Source organism: Mustelus asterias, chromosome 16, assembly GCF_964213995.1.
Source record: "Mustelus asterias chromosome 16, sMusAst1.hap1.1, whole genome shotgun sequence".
In the NCBI taxonomy this organism is placed as follows: Eukaryota; Metazoa; Chordata; class Chondrichthyes; order Carcharhiniformes; family Triakidae; genus Mustelus; species Mustelus asterias.
In genome coordinates, this window is record NC_135816.1 from 27959728 (window position 1) to 27981290 (window position 21563).

At 46.1% G+C, this 21563-nt stretch overlaps 1 protein-coding gene across 2 annotated transcripts in view; it reads left to right on the top strand.

The window, feature by feature from the left end:
- Positions 1-1035: 1035 nt before the first annotated feature.
- Positions 1036-21563, top strand: part of LOC144505060 (organic cation/carnitine transporter 2-like) — a 70612-nt gene continuing 50084 nt past the window's right edge. Inside the window, exons 1-3 of one of the 2 annotated variants that reach the window (XM_078230803.1) lie at positions 1036-1111; positions 1562-2011; positions 20035-20138. In XM_078230803.1, coding sequence (XP_078086929.1) covers positions 1622-2011; positions 20035-20138 — 494 coding nt within the window. In that variant the 5' untranslated portion in view covers positions 1036-1111; positions 1562-1621. Of the gene's footprint in view, positions 1112-1512; positions 2012-20034; positions 20139-21563 lie in introns of those variants that run through there. The other variant, XM_078230804.1, reaches the window with a different exon arrangement.

The following is a 21563-nucleotide window of genomic DNA, read 5'->3' on the forward strand; positions in this document are numbered from 1 at the left end:
GAACTCCCTCCTCTTGCTAATTGACTGCAGTCTCTGGGATGTCAGTTTATAAACTGGTGCGTGGGTTTACATCCAATTGAAAAAAATCAAAGTTATTTAGGAGGAGGGGAATGGGCCAACATTTGGAAAAAGTTTGTTTCAAGTCTGGACGATCCTTTGTTCAGACCCAAATGTTGGCTCTATTCTCTCTCCACAGCTGAGATTTTCCAGCATTTCACAATTTGCTGCCACTTTGTCCCAAAGGGAAAGCTGAACACGATGTCAATCCCTCAACAGGCAAAACAATCAGAAATATTAAATGCGGCATAGCAGCACACTGGTTAGCACTGCTGCTTCACAGTGTCAGGGACCCGGGTTCGATTCCCGGCTTGGGTCACTGTCTGTGTGGAGTTTGCACGTTCTCCCCACGTCTGTGCGGGTTTCCTCCAGGTGCTCCGGTTTCCTCCCACAGTCTGAAAGACTGAATTGACCTGAAAAGGTGTTGGACTGTGGCGACTAGGGGAATTTCACAGTAACTTCATTGCAGTGTTGATGTAAGCCTTACTTGCGACTAATAAATAAATAGAAATAAAAAAATGAAAACAGAAAATGCTGAAAAATCTCAGCAGGTCTGACATCTGTGGAGAGAGAATCGAGCTGATCCTGTCTCGAAACGTTGGCTCTATTCTCTCTCCACAGATGTTGTGTGACCTGCTGAGATTTTCCAGCATTTTGACTATTCGATTCAGATTCCTGCAGCCGCAGTATTTTGCTTTGATTACAGGATATATTAAGCAACCGATGAGGGAGAGTCTCCAGCTCAAACACAGTCAATAATTCATCCCACTGTCAGCAATGTAATTTGGCACGGCGTGAGACTGGTTGAACTTCCTCGGACTGGCAATCAGCAGGTGGGTGGTGGGCATGCTACTCCGTTTGAAATCTAAAGACTTCCCCCACTGCACTGTCTCACCCCAGCAACCTGACTCCGGCTGCCTGAGGCTGAGGCTGCAGCAGCCAGGGAGCTCCAGCACTGAACTGAATAAGGAACACACACACACTCATTCTCTCCTTTTATGGCAACAGCTGCCGTAAAGCAGGTGAGTGTGGAGGGACCGTTGGAAAGGAGAAGGTGAGTTTCAAATGTCAATGAATGGGACGCGAGGGGGACTCAGATGTGGGTGGGAGGGGTAACTAACCAGGATAATCCCAATCCCAGGGGAAAATGAGCTCCTGCACCTCGGAATGACTGTCTCCATATTCAACCAGCTCCAATAGATTGTTTTTTTAAAAAATGTAGTTTTAATTCCATCTCAGAGGGTAAACGGCAATAACAATCTTTGTGATAACATCTGTCGTGTCGTTTTAAAAAGTGTTTCCCCTTATTGTGTAACAAGTTCAGTGCCGGCTGTTAACTGAAATAATAAAAAGCCTCTTTTAGAGTGCAGTAACTTTTGGGAGGAGCTCTCAGAGCCGCGTGAGAGGATTGGATTAGTATTTATAGGTGGAATGACTGAGATGGAAACAAGAGTTTGAAAGGACTCAACGCTGTTTATTCCGTCCCGCCCTCCCTCCAACACAGATTGCTACAGTTTTCACGGAAGTTAATCGCTGCCAGTCTCTTCCCCTCGCTGTCACCAGAATGCGGGATTACGATGAAGTCACCGCTTTCCTCGGAGATTGGGGACCCTACCAGAAAACTATCTTCTTCCTCCTGAGCCTCAGCATCTTTCCCAATGGTTTCTGTGGACTTTCCATGGTTTTCCTTGCGGGTATCCCAGAGCATCGCTGTTTAATTCCCGGGAATCTCAATCTGAGTGAAGCGTGGATCAATAGGACTATCCCCCTACAACTGGAAAAAGGCAAACTCCAGCACAGCAAATGTAGACGGTACCGGCTGGATGTGATCGTGAATCTTTCACAGACTTTTCCAGACCCAGATTCCTTCAATATGTCTGGGCTAGAACAGGAGCCCTGTTTGGATGGCTGGGAGTACAGTAAGGATCAGTACATCTCCACTATCGTCAGCGAGGTAAGTGGCTGAAGGAACACAGTCATTGCGCTGACATATCTGAGAATAGATTCCGATACATTGAGATACCCTTTTTAAAATAAAAGATCAGGTTTAAGTCCAACAGGTTTATTTTGAATCCCGAGCTTTCAGAGCGCTGCTCCTTCCTCAGGTGAGTGGAGAGTTGGATTCACAAACAGGGCATATATAGACAGAGACCCAATTGCAAGATAATGATTAGAATGCGAGTCTTTACAGGTAATCAAGTTTTTACAGGTACAGACAATCTGAGTGGCAAGAGGGATAATCACAGGTTAAAAGGTTTGAATTATCTCAAGCCAGGACAGTTAATAGGATTTTGCAAGGCCAGGCAAAATGGTGGGGGTTACATGTAGTGTGACATACACTCAAGTTCCCAGTTGAGGCTGGGATTATCTTGCAATTGCATCTCTGTCTGTATGTGCCATGTTTGTGAACCCAATTCTCCACTCATCTAATGGAGGAGCAGCGCTCCGAAAGCTCATGATTCCAAATAAACCTGTTGGACTTTAACCTGGTGTTGTGAGACTTACTGTGCCCAGCCCAGTCCAACGCCGGCATCTCCACATCACAAAATAAAAGGAACAGATGCATTTGAATCCAAACATGACCTGGCAACTGCAATTATCTTAATGTTTAACTTTGGCCATGAGGTGGAGATGCCGGCGTTGGACTGGGGTGGGCACAATAAGAAGTCTCACAAATGAAATCCAAGTTCCGCATGCCTGAGGACGGCCTCAACCGGGATCTTGGGTTCATGTCACACTACTTGTAACCCCCGCCATACTGCCTGGGTTTGCAAAATCCTACCAACTGTCCTGGCTTGAGACAATTCCCACCTCTTTAACTTGTGATTATCCCTCTCTCCACACACACTGCACCTGTAAGCATGATGTGGAGATGTCGGCGTTGGACTGGGGTAGGCACAGTAAGAAGTCTCACAACACCAGGCTAAAGTCCAACAGGTTTATTTGGAATCACGAGCTTTCGGAGCGCTGCTCCTTCATCAGGTAGTGGTCAGGACGCATGGTGTTGTGAGACTTCTTACTGTACCTGTAAAGACTTGATTACCTGTAAAGACTTGCACTCCAACCTTTCTTCACATTCCAATTTGTAATTATTTTGCCAGTTGTGTCTTTGCCTATATATGCCGTGTTTGTGAACTAACCTCCACTCACCTGATGAAGGAGCAGCGCTCCGAAAGCTCGTGATTCCGAATAAACCTGTTCAACTTTAACTTTGGTGTATTTGGTTTCCTGAGCATTAGACATGTAAATTGTTTGTGATGTTGTTTCCCTCTTATATTGACTTTGCTCCATTTCCAGTCTAAAATTTGCTACAATTAATGTCTTGCAATCCTAACTTCAATTAAAACTTCGACTTAGTTGGAGATTCTACAGCCTCAAATTTGAGGCTAAGGGCATGAGAATACAGTTTAAATTTTGCTAGTTTATACCGTCAGCGGTGAATAAGAAATAGGAGAATTAGCCCCTTGAGACTGCTACATGAGTCAACAAATCATTCATAGCTGGTCTGATCAGGGGCGGCAAGGTGACACAGTGGTTAGCGCTGCTGCCTCATGGCAACAGGGACCCGGCTTCAATTTTGGCTTGGATGACTGTATGTGTGGAGTTGGGTGACTCTCTGTGTGGAGTTTGCACATTCTCCCCGTGCCTGCTTGGGTTTCCTCCGGGTGCTCCGTTTTCCTTCCACAGTCCAAGGATGTACAGGTTAGGTGGATTGGCCATGCTCAATTGCCCTGTCCCAGTATGTGTAGCTTAGATGCATTAGCTGCGGTAAATGTGTGGAGTTACAGAGATAGAGTGGGGGAGGGGAGAAGGTAAGATGCTCGTAAGAGATTCCGTGTGGGCTCAATGGGCCGAATGGCCTCCTTCTGCACTGTAAGGATTCTGTGATTATGACCTTAATTCCAGTTTTCTGCCTTCTCCTAATCACAAACGGACAAGGAGCCCAACCCTCCCACCCACACCTCCTCCTGATCTAGGGCTTAAGGCCAGCAATCTAACATTTTTATGTGAGGTGCTGTTGGTTTAGTTTTGCTCTTGCAAAGTTTGTTTAGGCAGTGAGGAATTTGGGGATTTGTTGGTTTTGGAGGCAATGTTGCTCCATCCTGACAAAGAGGTCAGAAGTGATTTGTGACTTTTCCGCTGAAAGGCTGCAGTACAATAACCTGGGTTGTAATTACACTCTCTTGGTCTGCAACACATCAGTGATATGGAACCCAAGCTGCAGAGAGGGAAAACTGCGCACAAGAGGAGAAGGAAGGCTCTCCACAGAAGTCCTCACCCCCCACCTGCCTTCAGACAGCACTCCTCCTGCCTGCCTCCCATTCTCCTGCCTGGACACCAATAACTTCGGCCCCTGTGGTTCACTAATGAGATTGTCATTAATAGTCTGAAACTAAGCGCGCAGGTACAGCAGGCAGAAAAGAAGGCAAATGTTATGTTGGCCTTCATAGCAAGAGGATTTGAGCATAGGGATAGGAAGGCTTTGCTGCAATTGTATAGAGCGTTGGTGAGGCCACACCAGGAGTATTGTGCGCAGTTTTGGTGTCCTTATCTAAGGAAGGATCTGTTTGCTATAAAGGGAGTGCAGCAAAGGTTTACCAGGCTGTCTCCTGGGATGGCAGGTCTGTCATATGAGAAGAGACTAAGTCGGTTTGGATTATATTCACTGGAGTTTAGAAGAGTGAGGGGGATCTCATAGAAAATTCTAAAATTCCACCAGGATTAGACAAGGTAGATTCAGAAAAAATGTTCCCAATGGTTGGGGAGTCCAGAACTAGGGGGCATAGTTTGAGGATAAGAGGTAAACCTTTTAGAACTGAGGTGAGGAGAAATTTCTTCACCCAGAGGGTGGTGAATGTGTGGAATTCACTACCACAGAAAGTAGTTGAAGCCAAAACGTTGTGTGATTTCAAGAAGAAATTAGATGTAGCTCTTGGGGCTAAAGGGATCAAGGGTATGGGGAAAGGGGGGGAAATCAGGATTTTGAATTCGGTGATCAACCATGATCAAAATGAATGGTGGAGCAGGCTCGAAGGGCCGAATGGTCTACTCCTGCTTGTAGTCACAGAACTGTGCTGCCTCCTTCACCAGGATATCCAGCCTCACAGCTGGGTGGAGATGGCACTGCCAGTGGTTGTCTATGTAACCATTGCTCTCAACTTCCGCAGAAGTAGATTTTTCCAGGCAAGATCAGGTGACATTGCCAACCTTTCTCAGTTTGCTCTCCATTGATAAATTTGACAGTGTCTATCACATTGGAGAGTGACAGGAGGAGCAGGTTTGTGGCTTTGACAGTATAGTAGGCTCACTATTTACAAAAATTGTCCATAAGATTAGGCCAGCATTTATTGCCCATCCCAAAGTGTTCTTGAGAAGGTGATAGTGAGCCGCTTTCTTGAATTACTGTAGTCCATATGATGTGGGTGCACCCAGAGTGCTGGTCGGGAGGTTATGGTAATGCAGGAATGGCAATATATTGCAAAATCAGGATGGTGTGAGACTTGGTGGGGACCCTGCAGCTGGTGGCATTCCCATGTGCCTGCTGCCCTTGTCCCTTTTAGGCAGCAGAGATTGCGGGGGCGATCTTAGCAAAAAAATGAAAAGTGCTGAATGAGCGTGGGAACGAGAGTTTCAGACTTGTATTTTGGGTGAGTTAGGAAAAGCAATCGCATGGCACTTCGTCAAAAAAAGGTGCCAGGATGTGACTCTCACCAGTAGGGGTGGGGCAGAGCTTAATCTCTCTCGGGACACCATTGCCTTCCCCCAACTGATCACCACCCCGAATCACTGCCCTGAACCACCGCCTCGAAAATCCCCCACCCCGATAACTGCCCTGGCCGTTGCCCCCGCTGCCAATTGCCACTCTGGCCAATCGTGCCCCCCCCCCCCACCCCCTCCCCCCGGCAATCAATCAATCAATCGGCACTTTGACCATTCTGGCTGATCAACCCCTCCTCTACAGAGTTTACCCCCCCCCCCCAACAGAACTCCCCTCTCTCAGGGGGTGCCGATGGGCAGTGCCAGGGTGCCAAGCTGGCAGTGCGTGGCTGGCCCTGCCCAAGGGGCACTGCCCAGCCCTATCCCCGACCACCGGCGAGGCCATCCCGTCTGCTCCCCATTGGCGGGAAAGCATTGAAGGAATCTTGAAATCAGCTTCACACCCAAGCTGATTTCACTGGCAAACCAGTGCTGATAACACTGCAACAGGTGAGAAACTGGGCGTGAACTTGATCTTTCCCCCTTGTCTGATCTTACCGGCTCACCACGCCGATCGACTGGCGTGACAAGCCGATAACATCACCCCTGTGGGATTGGAAGGTACTGTCAAAGAAGCCTTGGTGCATTTCTGCAGTGCCTCTTGTAGATGGTACACACTGCTGCCACTGTGTATTGGTGGTGAAGGGAGTGAATTTTCAATATGGTCATTGGAGTGCTAATCATGTGGGTTTCTTTGACTGGATAATGTCAAGTTTCTTCAGCGTTGTTGGAGCTACACGCATCCAGACAAATTGCAAGTTTTTCATCATACACACATATACAATAACACGAATTAGGAGCAGAAGTAGGCCTCTCGGTCCATTGATACTTCTCCATCATTCAATAAGATCATGGCTGATCTGATTGCAACCTCTATCCCACATTCCTGATAACCTTTCATCCCATTGTTAATCAATAATCTATCTAGCTCTTGCCTTAAAAATATTCAAACACCCTGCTTCCACTGCCTTTTGAAGAAGAGAATTCCAAAGACCCTCTGAGAGAGAAAAAATCTCCTCATCTCTGTCTTAAATTAGCGACCCCTTATGTTTGAACACCAACCCCTAGTTCTTACAGAAGGGCAAACATCCTCTCCACAGCCACCCTGTCAAGACGCCTCAGGATCTTAAAGGTTTCCATCAAATCATCTCTCATTCTTCTGAACTCTAATGGGTACAAGTCTAAACTTTCCAAGCTTTCCTCAGAAGACAATCAGCCCATTCCTGGTATTAGTCGAGTAAATCTTCTCTGAACTGCTTCTAATGCATTTATATCTTTCCCTAATTAAGGAGACCAGTACTGTACACAATACTCCTGATATGGTCTCATTAAGGTCCTGTACAACTAAAGCATTACTTCCCTACTTTTGTAATCAATTCTCCTCAGAATAAACAAAACCGTTCTATTGGTTTTCCTAAATACTTGTTGCAACTGCGCACTAACCTTTTGTGATTCATGCACTCAGATACACAGATCCCTCTGAATCTCAGAGCTCTGCAATCTCGCACTGTTTATTTAATATGCTTCTTCTACTGTGCCTTGTACATAAGAATATAAGAACTAGGAGCAGGAGGAGACAATTTATCCCCTCGAGCCTGCTCCACCATTTAATACGTTCATGGCTGATCTCATCTCAGCCTCAGCTCCACTTGCCTGCCTGTTCACCTTCAACCCTTACGAATTAAAAATTTGTCCCCATCCTCATTAAATTTACTCAATGTCCCGGCATCCACCATGCTCCGGGGACGTGAATTCCACAGACCCGCAACTCTTCCAGAGAAGTCATTTCTCCTCATCTCTGTTTTAAATCTGCCACCCCTTATCCTAAAACCTCTTGTCCTAACTTGTCCTAAAAGAGGAAACATCCTCTCCACATCTACTTTGTCAATCCCCCTTATCATCTCATATATATCTCAATTAGACCTCCTCTCATTCTTCTAAACTCCAGGGAATATACATTTAAACTGCCCAATCTCTCTTCGGAGACAAACCCCTCATTCTCCGGAATCAATGTAAATGGTGGAAAGGCTTTGGGGAGTTGGGAAATCAGGGCCACAATTCTCCCATCGCGATCTGCAACTTTTCTGGCGGGTCAGGGTGGGAGACACGTGTCACTGGCCTTGAACCGGGATTTGTTCATGCGCCGGGAACACATGCGTATCTCCCAGAGCCGGCGAACAGTCAGAGTCCAGACCATGCTGGAAACCGGCGGGAAGGCAGGTAAGTAATTTAAATCTTTTAAAACTGTATTTTAAATATGTTTATTAATTCATTATCAGGTCTTGATTGAATCTCCCACCCCACCAGGAGTACTTCATTCCAGTGGGGTTCAGACTAGCTCCCCACGTTCAGGGAACTAGTGGGAGACCCCGCCGAAATGAAGGGGGTTGCAATCGGGGCCCTCCCGGGGGTCGGACGCCAGGGGGGGGATAGTGCCCACTGGGCATGGGCACTCTGGCAGTGCCAGCCTGTGTCCCCGGCACTGCCCAAGGAGCACAGTGCCCATGCCCATGCCCAGAGGGCACCTTGGCACTGCCCACTGGGCATCGGGCAGTGCCAAGAAGCAGGGCCCATTGTGGGCAGGGCCTAGGACCTATAGGTGGGGGTGGGGGGTCCTCTCAGGGCCAACACATCCTTCCTTAGATACGGGGCACAAAATTGCTCACAATATTCCAAATGTGGTCTGACCAAAGCCTTATAAAGCCTCAGCAGTACATCCCTACCTTTGTATTCTAGTCCTCGCGAAATGAATGCTAACATTGCTTTTGCTTTCCTAACTGCCAACGTAACCTGCAAAGTTAACCTTAAGAGAATCCTGAATTCAAGACTCCCAAGTCCTTTTGCGCTTCTGATTTCTGAATTCTCTCCCAATTTAGAAAATAATTTATGCCTCAATTCTTCCTAGCAAAGTGCATGACTTCACATTTTCCACCTTGTATTCCATCTGCTACTTCTTTGCCTATTTTCCTAACCCGTCCACGTGCTTCTCCAGCCTACCCACCTCCACAATGCTACCTGTCCCTCCGGCTATCTTTGTATCATCTGCAAACATAGCCACAATGTCCTCAGTTCTTTCATCTAGATCATTGATGTATAAAGTGAAAAGCTGTGTTCCCAAAAATGACCTCTGCGGAATTCCACTAGTCACCGGCTGCCCTCCTGAAAGGACCCTTTTATCCCCACTCTCTGCCTTCTGCCGGTCAGCCAATCTTCAATCCATGCTAGTACCTTGTCTCTAAGAAAGGATGTGCTGGCCCTGGAGAGGGTCCAGAGGAGGTTCACGAGAACGATCCCAGGAATGAAAAGCTTGATGTACGAGGAGGATTGAGGACTCTATCACGCATGCATCCTGACAGGGTCAGGTAATGAGTTCCAGCTGGGCAGGCCACTGCCTGTTACCATGGAAACTCATACTCAGTGATTTCCCCATGGACCTCATGGGGGTTATCACAGCTGGTAAAGGCAACACATAACTGAGCCATCCAAACTAAGGGAACCCAAATATTTCACTGCCCATTTGTGCAGAGGCTGATGCCAGAGTTTGATGTGGTCAACCTGACATGGTAGACATTTCATTTCAGTCTCAGGACAGTAAGTAGAATGAATTCTTATTTTACTCAGCAGCCTCCTGTGACGCACCTTGTCAAAGACCTTCTGGAAATCCATGTAGATAACATCCATTGGCACTCCTTTGTGTAACCTGCTTGTTACCTCCTCAATGAATTCTACCAGACATGTCAGACATGACCTCCCGTTGATGAAACCATGCTGACTTTGCCCTATTTTACCATGCACTTCCAAATACTCCAAAATCTCATCTTAATAATCGACGCTAACATTTTAGCAATCTATACTCGATGGAGTTCAGAAGGATGAGGGGGGGATCTAATAGAAACTTGCAGAATACTGAGCGGCCTAGATAGAGTAGACATGGAGAGGATGTTTCCACCGATGGGAGAGACTAGAACTTGAGGGCACAATCTCAGAGTGAAGGGACGCTCCTTTAAAACTGAGATGAGGCGGAATTTCTTCAGCTAGAGGGTGGTGGATCTGTGGAACTCATTGCTACAGAAGGCTGTGGAGGCCAGGGCATTGAGTGTCTTTAAGACAGAGATGAATAGGTTCTTGATCAATAAGGGGATCAAGGATTACAGGGAAAAGGCAGGAGAATGGAGATGAGAACCATATCAGCCATGATTGAATGGCAGAGCAGACGTGATAGGCTGAATGGCCTAATTCTGCTCCTATATCTTATGGTCTAATTACCGAGGTCAGGCTAACCAGCCTGTAATTTCCCGTCATTTTCCTCCCTCCCATCTTAAATAGGCAGTCCTCTGGGACTCTCCCTGACTGCAGTGATTCCTGAAAGATCACCACCAATGCCTCCACTATCTCTTCAGCTATCTCCTTCAGAACTCTGGGGTGTAGTCCATCCAGTCCAGTCCAGGTGATTTATTCACCTTCCGACCTTGCAGCTTCCCTAGACTAAACTTGGGGGGGGGGGGGGGGGGGGGGCGGGTGGGGGGTGGTGTTGTGTGGATAGCCCCACAAGGTCCATGAGGAATCACTGACTGATCTCCCTGTGGAGCTCATTGAGTATGAATTCCTCTGGTAACAGGCAACAGCTTGCCCAGCTGGAACTCATTACCTGATCCTTTTATAAGGCAGGCCCAGGACTGGGCCTGCTGAACTTTAGTCCCAAACAGGAACTAGTGTGTCTATGTACACCACGGTAGTGATTTTACTTTGCATTCTGTAATAAACTATGTCCCTATGCAGTCGGGCTTCCTGAGCTATTACACCAGCTAAGTGATCTGGAAGGGTTGAGTTATGATGACCATGCTAAATTGCCCCTTAGTGTCCAAAGATGTGTAGGTTAGGTGGATTGGCAATGCTAAATTGCCCCTTAGTGTCCAAAGATGTGTAGGTTAGGTGAATTGGCCATGCTAAATTGCCCCTTAGTGTCCAAAGATGTGTAGGTTAGGTGGATTGGTCATGCTAAATTGCCCCTTAGTGTCCAAAGATGTGTAGGTTAGGTGGATTGGCCATGCTAAATTGCCCCTTAGTGTCTAAAGATGCGTAGGTTAGGTGGATTGGCCATGCTAAATTGCCCCTTAGTGTCCAAAGATGTGTAGGTTAGGTGGATTGGCCATGCTAAATTGCCCCTTAGTATCCAAAGATGTATAGGCTAAGTAGATTAGCCATGGTAAATGTGTGGGGTTACGGGGTTTGGTGGGGAGGGTGGTGTGGGCCTGGATAAGATGCTGTTTCGGAGAGTGGGTGCAGACTTGATGGGCTGAATGGCCTCTTTTTGCACTGTAGGGATTCTATGCTCCCACAGTCCCCGAGTGCTGATTCATTTACCCCGCACCACCCATCCCACTCTCCCCGCCCAGCTGGATGTATGAGCACAAAACCTTCCTTGTTGTTGATTCAGTTCGGAAGCTTCAAGGGGAGCTCACTTGTTGAGCAAGTGGTGATGCGCACTGTGATCTGTCCTTTCTAACACCGAAACAGTTCTAATTAGCAGATTGTGCAGCGGCACTCTTTTAATTGATTGTTGAAGTTAGGAATCTGTGAGGTTCCGTGTGAGGTGCAGTCAATGAAGCTGTCAATCCATTCCCCGTTTGGAGTGGCCTGCCCTCACCTTTTGTGCCCTGTACTAAGCTCAAGTGACTGGATTTGAATAAATGATTTCAGCTCACACGGAACACAGAACTGGAAAGGATTGTCAGCAATGACAGCGTTCCATGGCCCCAAGCCACGTGCTGATCTGAACTGCGAATCTGTTCATATTGGCAGTGAGTAATGGAGGCACAGCCTTCTCTCATCACGCAGGCATTTCTGATACTTTGGCTCATATTCTGCTCTTTCACATTGAGAGAAGGGGGAAGCCAAGTCAGGTGACTGCTATATTTAGATTCCAAACTTGATTTCGTTCACCTCATAGTATTTTTACAATTCCTGGTGAGTCAGATGATCAAAGGTTTGTCAGTCCAAAGATTCCAGTTTACAGTTGTTAATAGTTGAACAAATCCAGTAATTAAATCATTGTCAACTGCAGGAGTCATTAGGTACTTTCTACCAGTCGTTAGTTCAGATATCCTTGCATGGAGGATGGTCAGGTACAATAATTTCCCATGATTTTGCCAATTTTTCTTATGATCCCCAGAAGGGTAGGGGGTTTTAGTTCAGTCGGGCAGCATGGTCGGTGCAGGCTTGGAGGGCCGAAGAGCCTGTTCCTGTGCTGTAATTTTCTTTGTTCTTTGTTCTTTTCTTGACCTGAAGTTGTTAGTAAAATACTTTGTCCCATAGGCAATAATGCGTATGTGTTGAAATGCTGAGTTCATGTCTGGTGATTTGATACAGATGCATTAGTTTACAGTCTCTGTTTGTTATGACCAGGTCAACAGGGGTGAAGTGACTTTTCTCTTTGTCCCACTCCTGGGTTGGTTATAACAGGGTGTGAATTTTAAAAAGGAGGTAAAATGGTAATTCAATATTCGTATACATACCTGTGTGTAGCTTAATGATAGCTTAATAAATAAGTCAGCCAGGTTCTTTACATTAACAAGGAAAGAGTTAGTTTTATTGCTAAAACTCACTCAGGTTAGGATGCAGAAATTATTGACAAAACGTTTAAGTTGCACGAATACATCCAACTACATCCAGGGGGTAGCACGGTGGCACAGTGGTTAGCAATGCTTCCTCACAGCGCCAGGGACCCTGGTTCAATTCCGACCTTGGGTCACTGTGTGGAGTTTGCACATTCTCCCCATATCTGCGTGAGTTTCCTCTGGGTGCTCTCACACTCCAAAGATGTGTGGGTTAGGTGGACAGGCCATGCTAAATTGCCCCTTAGCGTCAGGGGGATTAACGGGATAAATGCATGAGGTTACGGGGATGGGGCCTGGGTGGGATTGTTGTCGGTGCAGGCTCGATGGGCCGGATGGCCTCCTCCTGCACTGTAGGGATTCTATGATTCTATTCTGTTCTATACCCACTAATGTAAGAACAATGCACAGATAATCCCCCTCTCCCAAACATGCAACTAAGAAATTATACCTGCAGAATATCAGATCTTAAAACTCAGCCAACTAAAAATTGCAGTAAAAAAAACATGGAATTTCCAGATGCTTGTTTACAACAGCAGCTGCTGGTACTTGGGTTTCTCACTGGAACAGCCATTCTGCAATCATGGCTGGTTAATTTGCTTGACTCTTGAAGACAGTGGAGTTGATTCATAATTCCCCTTTAACTCTCGGTTTGCAGCAATGAGGTTTTCTGGTGGCTTTTCAAATCACAAACAGCTTTGATGCAAGATGTTTCAGAGAACGACAGAGAGGGTAAATCTGTTGTCCCTTCTATCCTGGTATTAGTCCCTCTCTGACTATTAGTTCAAATCCAATATCCTTTTACACCCAGGAGCTGGGTGGCTTTACTTTTTTCTGGTTTCAATATAGGCCACTGTCTCTGAGAGCTCTGTAATCTCGAAGCACTGAATTTGACATGCCTCCGATTGGGGTGATTTTGGTTGGTGGGGGGGGGGGGGGGGGGGGGGGGGCGGTGGTAATGTAAAATAGTATGGATGCGAGCCTTCCCACCTTTCCACCTAGCCCCGAGATCACCCCAGTAATATGAGGGGCAATGGCATAGTTTTCAGCACCCCATTTACCATATTATAATGAATAACGAATGGTCACTTGAGCTTATTGATGCTGCCCATGCCATAAGATGGTTGGCATGGGCAGTTAAGCATGAAGTGCTCACAATTTGTGTGGACAAAAGCGAGGTCTACAAAGCGGATCAGCAGACTGACCAAGTCACCATTGTACAAGAATCTGTCCAGGGTGGAGGAGGAACAGGAATTTAGTGGTAGTAGGGGGTAGTATTGTGAGGTGGATTGGCAAAGTTCTCTGCAGTTAAGAGCAAGAGTAAAGCAGGCTTGATGTCACTGTTGAATTTGAATTCAATAAAAAATATCTGGAATTAAGAATCTACTGATGACCATGAAACCATTGTTGATTGTCGGAAAAACCCATCTGGTTCACATATGTCCTTTAGGAAAGGAAATCTGCCGTCCTTACCTGGTCTGGCCTACCTGTGACTCCAGGGTCACAGCAATGTTGTTAACTTTCAAATGCCCTCTGAAATGGCCCAGCAAGCCACTTAATTCAAGGGCAACTAGGATTGGACAATAAATGCTGGCCAGCTAGCGACACCCATGTCCCACAAATAAATAAAAAAACTTATTGCTGCCTGCTGGGTGCCAGGGCTCAGGACATTTTCTCAAGGCTGGAGAGGAACTTATGGTGGGAGGGGGGAGGATCCAGTGTCATGGTCTTGGAGTTCCTCTCCAAGTCACTAACCAGACTTGGAAATATATAGTCTTTCCTTCACTGTCGCTGGATCAAAATCTGGGAATTCCCTCCCTAACAACACTGTGGTTGTACCTACACATCAGGGTCTGCAGCAGTTCAAGAAGGCAGCTCATTACCACCTTCTGAAGGATAATTAGTGATGGGCAATAAATGTTGGCCCAGCCAGTGACACCCACATCCCAAAAATGAATTAGAAAAGATTGAATTTTGTATCCAGTTTGAAAGGGAGAAGTGTGGGTCTAGGTCCAGTCCTTTAAACTTAAATAAAGACAACTATATTGACATGAAAGCTGAGCTAACTAAAGTGAAATGGATACAAAGCTAAAGGATAGATCAATACATAATCATTGGCAGACTTGTAAGGAAATATTTCAGAATACTCCGAATACAAATATTCCTGCTAGAAATAAAAATTCTAAGGGGCAGATCCATCATCCAGAGTTAACTAAAGAAGTTAAGGAAAGTATCAAACTTAAGGAAAAAGAATATAACTGCCAAAGATGAGTCGCAGGTCAGAAAATAAAGCATGGCAGAGAATGACTAAAAGATTAATCAGGAGAAAGAAGTGAGTATGAAAGAAAGATGGAAGATGGCTGTATGAGAGGAGAAGTGAGTATGAGAAGAAGATGGTTCGGAATATAAAAACAGATAGCTTCTGAAGGTATTTCAAAAGGAGGAATGTAAGTGAAGTGGGTGTTGATTCTCGAGAGAGTGAGAATGGGGAGTTAATAATAGACAATATGAAAATGACAAATTAAATGAACAAATATTTTACTTCTGTCTTCACTATAGAAGATGCAGAAACATTCCAGGATTAGCTGTAAATCAGGAAATGGAAGGGAGAGAGGAACTTGGTGAAATTACAATCACTAGGGAAGCAGTGCTGAGCAACCTGATGGAGTTATAGAGTCATAGAAGTTTACAGCATGGAAACAGGCCCTTCAGCCCAACTTGCTCAGCCAAATCCCTGGGTCCTGATGGACTTCATCCTTAGTTTTTATAAGATGTGGCGATGTTTTGGCTCAAATCTGGAATAGTTCCATCAGACTGGAAAGTAGCAAATATAATCCTTCCTCTATTCATGCAGGGAGGGAGATAGAAAGCAGGAAACTATAGGCCAGTTCGCTAGACATCTGTCAGGCGGAAGATGCTAGAATTGATCATTAAGGAGGTTGCACCTAGGCACTTAGAGAATCTCAAAGTCTTGGGACGAGTCAGCATGGTTTGGTGAAAGGGATATGATACTTTGAGTTCTTCGATGGAGTAACATGCACTCTGAATAAGTATACTTGGATTTCCAAAGACATTTCATAAGGTGCCACATCAAAAGTTATTGCAGAACAAAGAAGTTCATGGTGTAGGGTTAACATATTAGTGTGACTTGAGGATTGGCTAGCAGGCAGAAAACAGAGAGTATGCATAAATGGTCTTTTTCTGATTGGCAGGATGTGACAAGTAGCATCTTACGGGGCTAGGTACTGGGCCTCAGCTTTCTACAATTTGTATCAATGACTTAGATGAGGGGAGAGAAGGCATGGGAGCATAATTTGCAGACAGGTCAGAAAGTATGCTGTGAAGAGAACATAAGGAGGTTGCTGATGGGTGTATATATAGGTTGAGTGAGTGAAAGATACTGTATAATGGGGGAAAATGAGAAGTTGTTCACTTTGTTGTAAAGAATAAAAAAGCAGAGTATTGCTTAAATGGAGAGCAGCTGCAGAATTCCAAGGTGCCAATGGATTTAGGCATTCTAGTCCATGAGTCACAAAATGTTGGTGTGCAGGTACAGCAAGCAATTAAGAAGGCGAATGCTATCCTTTATTAAGACAGGAATTCAACATAAAAATAAGGATGGATGGTGAGGGGTGACTTGTTTGAAGTATATAAGGACTGAATGGTGTTGGTAAGGTGAACTTAGAAAGGATATTTTCTCTTGTAGGTGAGTCCAGAAACAAGGGCACAGGTTTAAAATTAGGGGTCGCCCTTTTAGAATAGAGATGAGGAGATTTTTTTTCTCAGAAGGTTGTGCAGCTTTGGAACTCTGTCCAAGAATGTGGTGCAGATGGGGGTGGGGGGCGGGGGGGGGGGGGGGGGGGGGGGGGTGGTGGAGTGGTCGGGGGGGGTGTCATTGAATATTGTTTTGGTGGAGTTAGGTAGGTTCTTGTTAAGCAAGGGAATCATAGGCTATTGGGGGTAAATGGGAATGTGGAATTCGAACACAGATCTTATTGACTGGCGGAGAAGGCTTGAGGGGGTCAAATGGCATACCTCTAATCATATTTTGTATGTTCGTATGAGTGGGCAAGCCATCTCAGGGGTGTGCTATGCACTTTGCGGGGGGAAGGGGGCGGGGTGGCGGGATTGGGGGGGATGGGGCAGCCTCTCTAAGATAGTACAGCCCTGCTGTGTAAAACACACCACCCCACCTCACCCCTTCCTAAACTGCGCAAACACTCTCCAAGCCAGGACCCCAGACTTACCTGGCTCTGGAGTCCATGGGCCTTCTTCCTGGGTTTGCTTGCACTCCACGCAGTGCCTACTGATGCACACTTGGTGCGGTTGGGGTTGCTGGAGCTGTTGGCTAACCTGATTGTCCAGCAGCTCCTGAGGGCGGGACTTCCTCCACAGTGAGGAGTGGAAGTCCCACTGGTGGCCAGTTTAGCCAGTCCTCAGCCCACTAAGGCCAAGGACTGGGCTGGCATTCAATGAGTCGTCTCCATAATGGAGAGGGAGGAGGGGTTGATCCATCTGCCACCGCCTCTCCCCCCACCCACCGCCCTGTAATAATATTCTGTCTCCATAAAGCAGCTTGTGTTCTTCATAAATGAAACACTGTAGCTGCTATAGGCCAGTGTCCTCTGCTTATCAAAAGTGTTCTTTCCAAAAATTTCAAAACATGTCCAGCTGATGACGTTATAAATTAATACGCTATGTCTCCATAACAAAAGGAAAAGTTAATGTTTCGACCAACTAAGTCTAATAATTCCATCCATTTGAAGTGGTTTGAAGTATTCATTACAAATCACAAAAAGTGCTTGAATTACAACCTTGTCACAAAAACATTTTGGATCTTTCTGTCTTTTGCTGCTAATTTTCAACTCTTTTTGTCTGCCACCACTTATCTCCAGCTTCCTGGACATTCACGCATGCACTGAGGTTAGCATGTTGTGCGTGATCATAATGCATTATCATAGAATCGCTACAGTGCAGATGGAAGCTATTCAGCCCAGCGAGTCTGCACTGACCATCTGACAGAGCATCCTACCCAGGCCCTATCCCCGTAACCCCATGTATTTACCCCGCTAATTCCCTAACCCACACATCTTAGTACATGAAGGGACAATTTAGCATGGTCAATCCTCCAAACCCGCACATCTTTGGACTGTGGGAGGAAACTGGAGCACCCGGAGGAAACGCATACGGACATGGGGAGAATGTGCAAACTCCACACAGTTACCCAAGGCTGGAATTGAACCCATGCCCCTGGAGCTGTGAGGCAGCGGTGCTAACCACTGTGCCACCATGCTGCCCCTATGATTATATCTCAGTTGCTCTTGACATCAAGTCAATATGATGAGTGTTGTATAACTGTTGATGTCCATAATTTCATTCAATCACCAGTTTGGGGAAAGCCCACTGTTCAGTGTTTCTCTTGCAATACAGAACCTGTCTCCTCTAATAGCCCTAGCTCATGGCCAAGTTAATAGCCAGTGGATAGTTTCATGGGAGCTGAATATGATCATCCAACAGGATGCTCTTCACATCGTAACAGTGATTCTTGGCAAGTAAACTGCAGGCAAAGATCACAGAGGAGTCTGTCCTCACTCAGTGATAAACACACTTTTGCAGTAACCCGAATATCTACTCATTTATATCTTCAGTTCGGATAGAAGGGAATAACATTTTTCAATTAATATCCATTATTGGGATGTTGATGTGTCTGGAAAGGCTGCATTTAACCGCTTCCAATTAGTCTGAGAGGTGCTGGGCCTTAGTGAGCCATCTCAGAAGTAGTCCCCAGCTTCAGTGCATCCTTCAGTACAATACTCCTGGACCTGGAATGTGCCATTCTGCGATACTCGACTGCGCACAGCTTTCTGCACTGGAGAACCAGTAAGTTTCAGGCAAACCAAAGAGTGTCCTTCACCAAGTTGATGATCCTCCAGTAGCAGTTAATGTTTGTCTCAGTATGTGTCCTTGGGAACAGCTAATTGAACAAAGAATCCTGCATTATAGAGCTACTTGGGACGAACATAGACAAAAATTACTGCATCCCTTTCCAGACATGCTTTGAAAAGGCACATTCCAGAAGGAGGCGGGCGATGCTTTCATTCTCACTGCAGCCATCTCAAGGACAGCACGCGTGGTGTTGAGACATTGATTCCCATCAAAGAAGATTGTACATACTTTTCTAGATTCAGGACCTCTCCCTATTTCCCTCTCTCGTCTTCCGAACACATTTAAGAAAAAAATAAACTCTTGTTGTTCACCTTGACCACTTCCTATCTGTGTGTCAGAGACTCAAAGAAGGATTTCATGGTTCTCCAATCCCTTTTAACTTGGTCAATGTTTTCTGGGGTCAGCAGTTTCATATTTAACTTCTTTTACTCCGCAAATCTTCCTGTAGGTGACAATGAGCCAGTATAAGGCAGTTGTCTGGCCTGATGTCAGAAGATCTAATTGCGAGCCCTCAGGAAACAATTAAGAATCTATCCTGGAACAGGCAGACCGTCTACACAGTGTTCCGTCTGCAGGTTTGCTCAAGAAATCACACAGTTTGATGTCTTTTATTGCTTTCATCAGGAGCCAGGATTAGTGTCCAATTTTCTCTTGATCCTGTTGGATCATCCAACCAGATCAGTATGTCATTGAAGTCACTGCCCAGAATGGCCAGCCAGGATGTCTCTAACAACGGTAGCCAGTTGTTCATTGCTCAGAGCCTGGTGTACACATTAGTTAATTGCAGTGGAGCATTTTTATGTCCACTACGAGGAGGTGGCCAACAGCAACCTCCTTAACTTAAGTGATGGAGAAATTTTGTCCCCGCAGGTGAATACTCAGACCAGAGGAATGATTATCATTCCTTGCTAACCAGATTGGTGCCCTTTGGGGCCACCAGCGTGACCTGTATGCGCTGAGGTTTGGTAGTCCACAGTCCTTCAGAAACAGCCGGGTGGCTTTGACTGCCCCAACCTCACAAAACACATTGCACAGTAGCTTTAATGCTATGCTAGTTATTGAAGGCAATCCTTAATCCAAATCACACTGTGTATATTTTACCACAATAGTCCTTCAACACCTATGGTGTTCACAAATTGTTACACTCAGGCAGGGCTGAGATACCTGTCCTGTTCTTGAATGGGTGCAATTTTCTACAAGTTGGGAACTTTGTAACTGGAATTGTTTGGCTTGTCCCAAGATTGTACCCCCCCCCCCTCCCCCCTCAATCACTGTTGATACATTTCTCTTCTCCCTGGCCGGTCAAACATCTTTAAACAGCACTGCAGCTTTCAACTTAGCTGCTCCAGTGCGGCTGGGGGTCGTAAAAAAGGGGGTGTTTCTTCCTCCCCTTCGACGGAGCTTCATTCGACACTCGGCCCCGGGGGTGTGCTGCACTGCCCAGCTCTTACCTGGCCTGGGTCGGAAGGTCGGCTGAGACAGCATTTCAGGGAAGAAACTGGGAGCAGAGTGGCAATCCGACCAATACTGATTGCTACTCCGAGGAATTTCAGGCCCCTCCTGTTTCCACCTATTTTTGACTCCAGTGCAGTGAAACGATTTGCCTGTAATTTTCCTCAAACTATATGTCAGGAGTTTTTCATTTCTCTTTGTATTTCAGTGGGACTTGGTGTGTGCCAATGATTGGAAGGGGCCTTTTTCTATGTCAGTATTTTTCATTGGAGTGCTGTTTGGATCAGTTGTTTCGGGACAGTTATCTGACAGGTGAGTTACTTCTTTTTCTTCCATTCGGCCAGACGTTTTAGCCCTACGTACCTCACATAGAAAGGGGCATGTATGGAGTTTAATCTCAGGACCGAGTCTTCATGTCACTGGTTGTGTTGCATTCCCAACAAGCAAAATTTTAATTCCTGCCTTTCAAGAGGCAGATGCCAAGTTCTCCATTCTTGCTGGCAGCGGGGGAAAAATCGGAGCATCCCGGTCAAAACTATCACCGGAGAGAAAGTACTCCAAAAAACGAATGGGACTAATGGCTGATAAGGTTGCCACTGTGACACAGTGGTTAGCACTGCTGTCCCAAGCTCCAGGACTGAGTTCGATTCCAGTCTTGGGTGACTGTTCTTTTGGAGTTCGCACATTCTCCCCGTGTCTTTGTGGTGTTGCTCCGGTTTCCTCCCACAGCCCAAAGGTATGCAGGTCAGATGGATTGGCCATGCTAAATTTGTCTTGAGTGTCCCAAGATTTGTAGGTTAGATGCATTAACCGTGGGGTTACAGGGATAGGGTTTGGGAGGGGACATGGAAAAGATACTCCAGTAGAGAGAGAGTGCAGAATCGATGGTCCGAATGGCCTCTTCTGCACTGAAAGGATTCTATGATTCTAAGTCCTCTGGATCTGGTGGCCTACACCTTAGGATCCTTGAAGAAGCGGCTACAGAGATAGTGGCTGGAATTGTCTGACAGTTCCTGCCAGCGGGATATTCCAATCCCACTGACAGTGAACCCCCGCAATGGGTTTCCCAGCGGCAGGGCACACGTTCAACAGGAATCCTTGTTGACAATGGTGGGACCAGAAGATCCCACCACTGGCCAATGGCGGGCCACCTGTACCGCCGCAAAACATGAAGCGGGGAGAGGGGTGGTGGGGGGTGGGCAGGGAAACATTCTGCCCCGTGGGTGCATTTATTTTAATTTTCCAAAATTCCCTAGATTCCAAGATAGTTCCAGCAAATTGGAAATCAAAACTGTAATATCTCTATTCAAGAAAGGAACTAGAGTGAAAGCAGGAAATCATAGACCAGTTAGCCTAGCATCTATCAATGGAAAATCCTGGAATCCATTATCAAGGAAGTAGTAAGAGGATATTTGGAAAATCAAAATGCAATCAAGCAAGGTCAACATGGATTTTATGAGAGGGAAGTTGTGTTTTAAAAATGCTTTTATCTTTCTTTGAGAATGTAACACACAGGGTGATATCCCTAATTGCTTACCACCACCTTCTCAAGGGCTATTAGAGTTGGGCAATAAATGTTGGCCTCATCATGGGGTGTGCCGGATCATCGACATGGATGCCATCATCTTACGTGAGAACACCATCCACCAGGTACATGGTACATACACTTGCAACTCAGCCAACGATGTCTACCTGATACGCTGCAGGAAAGGGTGCCCCAAGGCCTGGTACATTGGG